Source organism: Mycteria americana, chromosome 6, assembly GCF_035582795.1.
Source record: "Mycteria americana isolate JAX WOST 10 ecotype Jacksonville Zoo and Gardens chromosome 6, USCA_MyAme_1.0, whole genome shotgun sequence".
In the NCBI taxonomy this organism is placed as follows: Eukaryota; Metazoa; Chordata; class Aves; order Ciconiiformes; family Ciconiidae; genus Mycteria; species Mycteria americana.
The window spans coordinates 53,726,427-53,737,392 of NC_134370.1; the positions used below are offsets into that span (position 1 = coordinate 53,726,427).

At 40.2% G+C, this 10,966-nt stretch overlaps 1 protein-coding gene across 3 annotated transcripts; it reads left to right on the top strand.

Annotated features, from left to right (window-relative positions):
- Positions 1 to 371: 371 nt before the first annotated feature.
- On the top strand, positions 372 to 10,242 carry MAPDA (N6-Methyl-AMP deaminase). Of its 3 annotated transcripts, XM_075505848.1 has the most exons (11): positions 441 to 518; positions 984 to 1,178; positions 2,290 to 2,420; positions 2,942 to 3,002; positions 3,779 to 3,866; positions 4,455 to 4,536; positions 5,322 to 5,448; positions 6,142 to 6,222; positions 7,219 to 7,357; positions 7,857 to 7,957; positions 9,304 to 10,242. In XM_075505848.1, exons 1-11 carry the CDS (start codon positions 465 to 467, stop codon positions 9,493 to 9,495), a joined length of 1,251 nt encoding a protein of 416 aa, XP_075361963.1. In that variant the 5' UTR covers positions 441 to 464; the 3' UTR covers positions 9,496 to 10,242. The 3 variants fall into 3 exon arrangements, with proteins under 3 accessions (XP_075361964.1, XP_075361963.1, XP_075361965.1); XM_075505849.1 differs by lacking the exon at positions 984 to 1,178 and having other exon boundaries at positions 372 to 518; XM_075505850.1 differs by lacking the exon at positions 984 to 1,178 and having other exon boundaries at positions 458 to 582.
- The last annotated feature ends 724 nt before the right edge of the window (positions 10,243 to 10,966 follow it).

The window sequence follows — 10,966 nt, forward strand, 5'->3', positions numbered from 1 at the left end:
ACTCGAAGGTGGCTGCCTACCTCTCGGCCAGGCGACCTCTGGCCGTGCCCTCCCCCTTGCGCTGGACTTGAACTGTCGCTTGTGTAGTACTAAGGTGCAGTAAATCTGAAAATCGCATCACTTGAATAAACTTGAAGCTTTATGGAATTAAATATTAATAGCGTTTTTTATGACCTCGCCTTCGCTCCTGCTGCACCTGTATTCCCAGCACGGGGGGTTGGCGGCGGGAGGGAGGGAGCGGGGTGAGCGGCGGGGCAGTGGCACTTACGCCGGCTGCTCGCCCAGGGGCGGGGAGCTGCCCCCGGCTGGGAGCACGAAGAAGCAGGGCCGCCTGCTGCCGGGGCGGGAACGGAGCCCTCGGGGGCGGCACGCAGCCCTCGGGGCCGGGCCGGGGGGGGGGAGGGGGGCGGTGCCGCCGCCGTGACCCCGGCCGCGGCCCGCCCTCCGCCGGCACAGGCGCCGTCATGGCGGCGGAGCGGGAGCGAGAGCTGCGCTTCTACCGGCAGCTGCCCAAAGTGGTGAGCGGCGGGGGCTCGGCGGGGCCGCCGCGGCGAAGCGGCCGAGGCCCGGCCCGGCCCTCAGGTGCGGGGCCCCGGCTGCAGCGGGCGGCCCCGGGCGCTGCTCGCGGGTGCGGGAGGCCGCGGTGGAAGCGGGTCGGGCGGGAGCGGGGGCTGAGGCGCTGGCGCTGGAGCTGGCGGTGCATCAGCACTGCAGCACTTGCGGGCGGGCGGACAGACAGCCAGCTAGACAGACAGCTGCTGTTGGCTCAGAGTTCTGTCAAATGCGCACTTTTTCTGAGGTCCTTCATCCTACAGAAAAATGCGGTAGGTGCTTTCCTGTCCAGCTTGTTTGCAGTTCTCGGCGTCTCATCTTCCAATTACATCAACTGAGCATGATCTTTATTTTCTTTTTTAGTCCTGTTTTCCCCCGAGGCTAGCCCAAGAAGTCTGTCTCAGATAACGCTTTTTTTTCCATGTCCCTAGGGGTGTGCCTTACTTCGAGCATATCTGTGGTATCGTTTTGTACGTGTTACTGCGGTTTTATCGGTGTTACTGTTCTGGACTTGCAAAACAGCAAATGGCACGTACTCCAGCCGACAGCTTATACAGCCGATGGACGGGTGCACAATCAAACCCACATCAAATCACACCGTCCCTGTATTCTCATGCTCCTTTTCAGTACGATGTTTTTCAGAGTTTATGTTTCATGTCTATCTGAATTCTGTGAGGTATTTCACTGGTAAGACTGTGAAAAATTTAATGTGGAAGTAGTGGTATGTACCTGGCTTGATTTCCAGAAGTGGTCAGCAGCCATAGCTCCTGGTGTATAGGTGGAGTTGTGCACCTTCACAGTTTAGATAATGTGACCCCTTTTCCTCTGCTTGTGAACTTAATACTTTAAAATAGGAATCTGAAATATAATATTTCACAAAATTGTAATAATTAAATCTTGAAGGAGTTACAATTTCAATGTGTCTTCCAATCAAAGGCTTGAAGAAATATTTCCCCAATTTTTCTTTTCCCAGTGAGAAGGGATGCGTTCCAGGGGGGCGAGGGGGTAGGTAACAAAGCAGATGCTTTGCAGATACATTTTGAATGAGTTGGGAGGGCACTAGGGACATGTTCCGTATGTCAGGAGCCAAGAGATCATAAGAAGGAGCAAAGGTGAAGCGAGGAATGGAGCTGAGGATCGTAGGTTCGGACCCCAAAGGCAGGTTGTCAAGAGACAGTCTCGGAAAGCTGTCTCGGACAAAGGAGGGCGATTACTCCAGTTGCTGTTAATGGGTAGAGGTGGCATCTTGCTGGATTTCTGCTGTGAGTTAAAACTTCAAAGTATGAAAAAAAGAAAGGTGAGTGGATATACAGATGTTGCTATTTTCTAACAATGTACACATACGTTTAACTTGCAGTGGATGGGGAAAGAGTTCTTGAATCCTTATTATACTTTTCTCAACACCGAAGCAGCTGTTCGCTTCCTCCTCACCGTGAATTGCACCACTCCAGCAACGAGCTGGAGAGCCCTTTTTCCTGAGCTGGCTGTGCTCCCGCCGAGATCATTGCTAACAACAGCCCACCAAGTGAGAAGGAACAAACAGGACAGTCTCAGTTGAACTGGTGCATGCAAAAGCAGGAGGGAAACAATTATTAGCCAAAACCAGAGATAACTGCTATTTTGTTCTCAAACTCGGAGTGAAACAATAATGTAGGATACAAGAACAGTAATACAAACAAGGTGTAGAAGCCATCCTTTTCACTGGACACAAATCCATAGGATTTTTTTTTCCTCTAGGAACTTCATGCTCATTTGAACGGCTGTATCAGTTCTGCCACTATGAAGAAACTTATGGCCCAGAAGCCATACCTTCAGATCCAGAATGGAATGACTGTGATTGACAAAGGAAAGAAAAGAACCTTAGATGAGTGAGTATATACCTCTGTGTGTGTGTGACAAACATTTACCAAGTGTCTGTTAATTAAGTTCAAAACAGAGAAATGTATGGCCTTATATGCTGACTGCAGACAATACATTTTCAAGTCTTAGTTACGGTACAATGTGTTAGATTTTTTGCTACTTGTATCTATAGAATAACTTCTTAGATGTTTGCGGACTAAATGGAAATCTCATGTTGATTAACTCCTTTTTTTAAAGGATTTAAAATTTTCACTTGTAGCGTATGCTTTTCAGAGAAAATTGACTCGTATAGTTTCCTTTTTTGGAAACTTTGAAAAGCTTTGTGGCAATAATAATAATAATTTCTGTCGCAAATGCATTGTTAGCATCTAAAGTCAGAAATAGCCATTCAGATGGTCTTTGTATTTGAAGCTACAGGCTGGTTAACTGAGCACAGTGAGTACATGTTTTCAAAGTGTAGATTTTTTTTTTGAATGCTCATTTTACTGTTCAACACTTGTCCAATTAATTTTTTAACTTTTTATTTCAGATGTTTTCAGATGTTTCAGATCATCTATCAGATTACCACTAGGACTGAAGATATTTTACTGGTAAATTAATTAAAAGTTTGCTTAAAACAAGCAGGCGATACACACAGTCAAAATTAGTTGGATTAGCAGCATTGGGTTCAAGTAACAATATCAATGATGGTCCCTTCAATCGGAGGTCAGAATTATTATTGTAAAACACATTAATTTAGAAACACAGGATTTTATATAACTTGCATTTAATTTTTGTGAAAGCAATGAGCTTCCACTATGGTGGTCATTATGACCACTCAGATGCTTGGACTGATAATGTCTTAAAAATGTGATGTCTGTTCATTGTTACCAAAGCTTTGATTTACCGTAGTCTCCTGTTTCTTCCTTGGTTCATTACGTACCAAAACTACAGAACTAGAATTGCCCTTTGTTCACATCAGATTACAAAACTGTCAAGGAGAACTGCTGTGTGACCAAAATAGGGAGCAGAAAGTGGTGTAGTGTCCTGTTCTTTCCTCCTGGAAAGCGGCTTTTAGGCAGCATGTGAAACGTACAGAAAGGTACAGTAGCCGTGAAAGGGGTTATGACTGCGCCAGTTGAGAGGTATCCTTGTTCAGACAAGGAAATTCTCATTTGTCCCAACGCTCTTTAGTATCACTGAGGGAACTGAAGGTACCCTCTGTGGGGTAGTATTTCCAGAGATGGAGCGTGCTAAAACGCATAGGGCCTGAAAATTTTGCAAGTGTTTCACGCCAAAAGGTATCTGGGTCTTTTAGTTGTAAAGGAAAATATAACCAATTATAAGCATTACTTTCATGATGTTGTATACACTGTTTCTTAATCAGATCACTAAAGATGTTATTAAAGAATTTGCTGATGATGGTGTCAAGTATCTGGAATTGAGGAGCACTCCTAGAGAAGAAAAGTCCACAGGTACAGTCTGTTCTGGTTTTTAATTCGTAAGTCTGATGTGCTATAAAACTTAGTTAAGACTGTGTTAATAACAAGTAAAGTCAAATTTAGTTGGTTCAATAAAAACATACTTTAAATGTAAAAGCAAAGATTTAACCATGTAAAAACATGTCACTTTACTGTTAGATTTTTGAGGACAAAAATGTGTTGGTTATAACTCTACTACCCAAGAATTTGGGTTATTTGCTTTAGTATGACATCTGAGTCTGCTAATATTTTTAATAGCTGATACATTTTCTTTTTGTTACTTCATTTTTTATTGTCTTTTACTTGTGGTTTAATAAAAACACCTAAGAGAAATCCTGTTGCTACTCTCTGGTTCACACTGAGTTATTTTCTTTCTTCTAGATGCTTAGGAGAAGGCTTTATTCAAATGTATGCTTCAAAGTAAAGCTGTGTTTATAAACAGAATTAGAACTATATAGATTAGAAGACTATGGACTAAAATCAAAGGTGCAAAATGAAACTTAGGAGGCTAGAGAGCTGGGTCTGCAACATAATAAAATCAATTCAAGTATGTTTATTCCAAATGTGTACATGTGTTTGTAGGTATGACCAAAAGGATGTATGTTGAAACTGTACTTGAGGGTATAAAGCAGTGTAAAGAAGAAGGCTTGGATATAGATGTAAGGTAAATAAAGCACACGGAGTACCTCTGTTTCAAGGTTTTGTGTAGTCTGATGCTTGGTCATGGTTTGCAGACAGGTTTACAAACCATCAGTGTAGGAAAGAAAATGGTGCTTAAGCTAGACTGCATGGAATGGAAACAGGTAATTCATATGGAAACCTGAATTTTTATCTTCCTTTTTACTGATAAAGAATGAAACTGGGTAAAGCTTTTTAGCTCTAAGACTGTCCGTTCTCTGCAACATTTTCAGGAACAGCAGTGTTTTTGATGGAAATTGCGTTAAAGACCCCTTTTTCACGGCCTAGATTTCATTGCAAAGATTTTGCTTGATTAGCTGTACAGGCAACCTGCTGTAAAGGAGAGGTGGTCCGAACCAGCAGAACAGTTTCAGAAGGTGTCAGTGGTTGCTTGAAGGCAGGCTGCTTGCCTGTCTTTTATACTCTTAGTCGCAACCCTTGTTTGATTTATTTGTGGAAGCTGAAGAATTCTCATTCTTCACGTGTGCACCTTGGAGGGGTTGCTGGCCTGATAGTGCAGGCAGCAAATGAGCAGTGTATTGTTCCCTGCGCTCCCTCTCGCCGTGGCTGTTGCATTTCACAGGCTAACGTGTTTATCTAATTTGTGTGCCTCTGCACTTTGGTGCCTTCATTCCTTGAACGGTTTCCTATAGAAATACTCCTTATACTCAGCCGTGAAGGATGTGAAGTGCCATTTTTGTTGGTGTCAGATTTGCTGGTCTCCTGATATTACAGCTTGTATTTAACATAATACGTACATTTCTCTCCTAGATTGTTAATAGCAATAAATAGAAGAGGTGGCCCGGCAGTTGCTAAGCAGACTGTTAAGCTTGCTGAAGAGTTCCTTCTTTCCACTGATGGGGTTGTAGTAGGACTTGACCTCAGTGGTGATCCCACCGTAAGTTTTTGTTTTATTTTGGTCTGTTCTTGAAGATAAATATATAATGTTGTGCAACAGCAAGTGGTTCTAATCGTACTTTATTCTTACAAGTTTTTGTCCGATGCTTGTTGCTAGTTTGAATGGGTTGCTCATAATCTTGATACCAGGTTAATCCCTGTTGCTGTAAGGGGCAGATACTCTAACAAAGAATCAATAGATTAATATATGACACTGAAAAAAGAGCCACTGAAAAGTAGAGTTTATCTGGGAGGTGTCTGTTACTAAATTGTCCCAGTCAGATTGACTGGGTTGAGGCAAGTTAAATAATATTGCAAGTTGATAGTAGTGTAAATTTTGTTGAGATGTACCAAATGCTTATTGCATAAAATGTTTTGAGGATATCTGTCAAGTTGAAATGAAATAGCTCTAGGTGGTAGTTGTAGAAGGGATATAAAAATCAAGACAATTGGCTTGTCAGTGTTGGGCATCATCTGAACTACTGATGTTTGACCAGTTTGTCTAAATTGTGCCCATATAGCAGAACGTTATGTGACTTGCTGCCTTCAAAACTCAAGTAATGGGAAAAGAAAAATAATTCAGTGTAACTGTATTTGAATTAAGTATTTTGATATTGCTAGACTTCTTAATTATTGTAATAGGAGGAGTTTTGTAAAACAAGCTGTAGAACAGTGATATGTTTCTGTCTTCAAGGCAGGACATGGGCAAGATTTTGTGGAACCCCTCTCAGAAGCAAAAAAAGCAGGTCTAAAGCTGGCGTTGCACCTTTCAGAGGTAAAAGTTTCCTTTATTGTGGTCCTTCTCTGCTATTCCCATTTTATAAAAACCTTGATGAAACTAAAATTAACTTCTGTGCGTTTTGAACTTCTCAGGCCAAAGTAGCAATGGTTTGGGGTGTTTCGACAAGAGAGAGAAAAACAAGGAGAAGTCTTCAACAATCTGTTCTGAATCTGAACTGTCACATTATTTCTTCCTGTATATATCTTTTGGAGGGTTAGGTGTGAATTTGAAAATTAGTAATATTCCAAGACATCCACTGTTTTCTTCCTGGTATTTTATCAGAAGTCATGTATAGTAAAATTTGTATATTTTCATGAGTAGTCCTGTTAGCTCTGCTTGTAGCAGTAGAAAGAGTTGGGCTTCTCCATACAATCTGTTGAAGTGGTGGCTGAAGTTTACTCTGGCAAGTCTGATAAATACTGAAAATACTTTTATTTCTTCAGGAAATTAAGCATAATATATGATGTCACAGGCCTATTCATACTTGTTTCTATTTCATTAAGGAGGCTTTTGCAGGTTATTCCTGCATACTTCTCTGAAAATTTATTTCTTAATGTCTCAGTGGTCTTTTGGGTTTGTTTCATTTTTTGTTTGGTTTTGGCCTCTTGCAGTTTAAGTTCTTCATGCATCATTTTTTTAATCCCTGTGTAAAACAAGCGTTAAAGGTGGTCTTGACAGGGAAGTTTTGAAACTGAAGCATACAAAGCTGACTTGAGGCCTCCAACTGAAAGTACTTCAGAACTGCCAGTAGTGATCGTCTGTTTTTACACGCCAGTTTAGGATTATGGCTTCTTCAGTTTGTAATTCCAAGTTGAGAGTCACTTTCATGCACTACTTTGTTCTTTACGGGGTACCAATGCAGATATTTAGTCTCACTAACACTTTCTTTTGGATAAGATATGCTGTGAAAATAGAACTTGAAGTCCGTTGTAATTATTTAATGTGCTGTTTTATGCTGCCTTGACAGAATGTGAAATATATCCTTTCTAGATTCCAAATCAAGAAGAGGAGACCAAAATTCTCCTGGGCCTGCCTCCTGACAGAATTGGACATGGAACATTTCTCAACTCTGCAACAACAGGTTCGGAGGAGTTAGTGCCACTCGTTCGACAGAATCATATACCTATTGGTAAGAAAAAAAGTTCAGAAAACTACTTGGTGATCTCTAGATTTCAGAATATCATACATACCACTGATCTAGTAACTCTGATTTGTCTTTGACCAGAGGTGACTTAGAAAAACGTGGCAGTGTATGTGAGAGAATAGTCTATAAAGGTACACTGGTAACGCTTTTGTGGCATATTTGTGGCAGCAGACAACAATTGATGTCTCAGATGAAAACAAAACTAAATCAGAACTTTTACTTCCTGTGCAAGGCTGTGTGGTGTTTCTCTGTCTGGTTTGCAAGCTCCCTAAATTTTCTACCCAGCCAGTAGTTAAGAAGAAATTGATTACCAAACTTTCCTCAGAATCTGTTATCAAATATTTGAAGCATAGAAAATCAAGGAAACAACAATAGTTGGTTTTAATTTTAATTCAGGAACAGAAATAAGCCAATTAATGTGTCAAAAACTTAACATGTCTTTTGTTTTGATATATATCCTTGTTTCTTCTTTTTTTTCCCGTAGAACTTTGCATGACATCAAACATCAAAACTCAGACAGTGCCTTCCTGTGACAAGCACCATTTTGGATACTGGTACAACATGGGCCACCCTGCAGTGCTTTGTGTAAGTTTTTTGATTTTAACCATGTATTTCGGCAAAGAGCCAAACTAGTGTGAAATTGGAGAAGGAGGTCTCCTTTTATGGATCAGAGCTGACTGACTATCAATTTCTGACCTTGCAGCAAATCATCTGCCTATAGGAAATCATCATGTTCTGTTTGAGAAATGCATGTAATACAAATGGGAAGTTTTAGTATTTCTCTTGGTTTTATTGTAAAGCAAGACCTTTTTTTCTGTATAGATAAGATGATCAGCTGTGCATGCAATGAACTTCTTAACTGTTTGCATACTGACAGATTTCTCTTAAACGTACTGGTCCAATGCTTGCATTTAAGCTTGTGCTTACCTGGGTATTTATTATGTTGGATGAGAGTTCTTGAGTTCTCTTGACAGCTAATTAAAGTCCTTAAATGTTGAGGTGCCCACTATTTTTGCTGGCATTGGCAGGATTTTACTATCATCCTGTTGGTTTAACCCCTGTAATTTGTAGCATTGTCCAAGTGTGCGTATATATTACAGCGTTGTGCTTATCATTCAAATAAGCCTCAATCCTTATTGTATAAAGTATTTATTACTGAGTTGGAACTCTGTTGTATTAGGTGAAAAATAATTCATGATTAGAGATTATTTTTGAGATTTTCAGTTGTGAAAAGTCTAGATAACCAATGGAGTCACCTAAGAATGCAGTTTACCCATAAAGGCCTATAAAAACAAGAGTAGTAGAAGAAGGAGATACTACAGTGTCTTAAGTTCAACAGGATGTAGTTAGCATTCTTCTCTGTGGGGAGTCGCAGATGGGTAATCTCATTAACCCTGAAATAATCCTAACTTGCTCCTTTTAGATTAATAATCTTTAGGTGGCTTTCAATCGTATGTTTTTGATGCTAGCCTAGTACTTCAGTCAGTATCAAGAAACTGTTCTAGTTGGCACTAAGTGTGGAGGGTGAGGCAGTTTCTTCCCTGAAGATGCAGGAATAGAGAGTATGCTCTAGTTCCCAGGTCTGAGGAAAGGGAAAAGAGGAATAAGGAGATGTGCAAATACTGATATAGCTTGCATGTATGCATCATTTGATAGCCATCTTTCAAGCAATTTTAATAGGAAATCCTATTTTCTTGATAAATTGTACCATCACTTTAAGAAGTTTTCTTGTACGTTTGAATAATTTATTAATTTTGAGTGAAAGTAGGGCAAATAAAGTATGAAATAATTACCCACAGATGAAAGAACCGTGGAATAAAATGTGAAACAGCAAGATTGAAGTCGTTTGTAATGTGTAGAAAAAAACCTTTTTGATGTAGAGGAACTAATTTAAACTTTTTTTTTTTTCTTTTCTTTCAATTCAACTCCAGACTGATGATAAAGGCGTCTTTGCAACAGATCTATCGCAAGAATACGAGCTGGTTGCAAAAACATTTAATCTGACTCGATCACAGATGTGGGATCTTTCCTATGAATCAATCGACTATATCTTTGCTTCAAGTGTAGTAAAATCAAAGCTGAGGGAACAGTGGTGTAAACTGAAGCCAACTCTGTTTGATTAATCAAACTGTTGTTCTCAACAGCTTGGGTGCATTAGCTTAGTTAATAAGCACTTTTTACTGAAGTCCCTGGCTTGTTTCAGACTTCAGGTTTATAAATCCAGCCCATAAACTGTGCCTGTGCAAAATGAAGACATCAGGAATGCATCCTTTGTTAGTGGGGACAGAAGTAAATGTTCTTTCGTAGTTGGGAAGGGCTCTCAACCAGTGACTTGAATTCCAAATGTGTTGTCACATCATTTCTCTCCAGTTCATACGACATTTTAAAAAAATACTTAGTTGAAATATGTCATCATACTACAAACATTTGAGAGTCAGAACAAAATAAAGGCACAGTTGTTGGGGTTTAAAATGCCTCTGCTGGCAACATTACACCAAGCAGTTTGTATGTATGGTGTGTATATTTGGGTTTTGTATTGTTTTTAAACAGAAGTTTTGAGCAATTGGTTGAATGTGAAGACAGAAACAAACTCAGGGAGAGTGAAGTACTTGTCTCAAAGGAATTAAATATTGCATCTATTTTTATTGGCGTACATGTATGACTGAAGCCTGCTGTGGATTGTGTAGCATATGTGGTGGTGCCTATTGATGCGCTCGGCACTGGTAGTATTTAGACAAAGTTAAGAGTCTTGAATGCCTTAGCAAATTGTGAGCTACTTTGGGGGGAAATGGTCTAATTCTTAAAATGCTTTTTAGAATTGCTGCTTGTTTCTTGTAAAAAAGCAATAAAAATAGCTTCAACCTCCATGATTTTGAAACCACTACTTCAAGTGTGCGTGCGTGTGTACGTGCATGTGTGTGCTTGAGATCTACAGAAGCGAAGCACATATAACCTGCTGCAGGATTTGGTGAGTGTGAGTCCCCACAGCGGAGTCGCTGTCTCCGAGCGGCACCACTTCTGTTCTGGCAGCAGAAGCGTGCTCCTTGGTTCAGGCAGTGACGGGATTCGCTCCACGTGTGCATGTGTATTTTGATATGGAGATATCAAAATATATATGAACATACACATGCAACAGAATCTAATACTAGATATTGCTAGCTAGTGTAGGAAGTAGCCAGAGAGAAGGTATTTCATACCTAGAATATTTTTACATTGACTAATTAAACAAGCGAACATTCTGGGCTCTACAAGGAACACTGAATATAAATACAATGATACAAAAGCTGTTCATGACTTCTGTTTTGGTCTTTTTTAATAAAATCAGCATAAAGTAGTTGTTCTGGCTGCAAAGTGGCAATAAGAAAGAAAAAAAGGGTGGGGGGAAAAAAAGGGTGGGGGTAAGATAGCAAAGAAGTTGGTATGTCTGTGTGGCTACCTGAGGTTTCCACAGAATGTTTTCCAAGCAGAAAACATTCCTGTTGGAGATGGGGGGAAATTACATGAAGCAGAACTGTGGTTTTATGTATTCTTATCTGAACTCAGAATAAGACCTCATGCTTTTTATTTATAAACAGTACTTTAAATTACTTTCCA

Bases quoted from the DNA above. Each gene is read 5' to 3' on its own strand.
- MAPDA (XM_075505848.1), top strand. From the start codon at position 465: ATGGCGGCGGAGCGGGAGCGAGAGCTGCGCTTCTACCGGCAGCTGCCC. The intron at 3,003-3,778 runs GTAAATTAATTA...TTTCTTAATCAG, and splicing joins GGACTGAAGATATTTTACTG to ATCACTAAAGATGTTATTAA. The intron at 7,358-7,856 runs GTAAGAAAAAAA...TTTTTCCCGTAG, and splicing joins ACAGAATCATATACCTATTG to AACTTTGCATGACATCAAAC.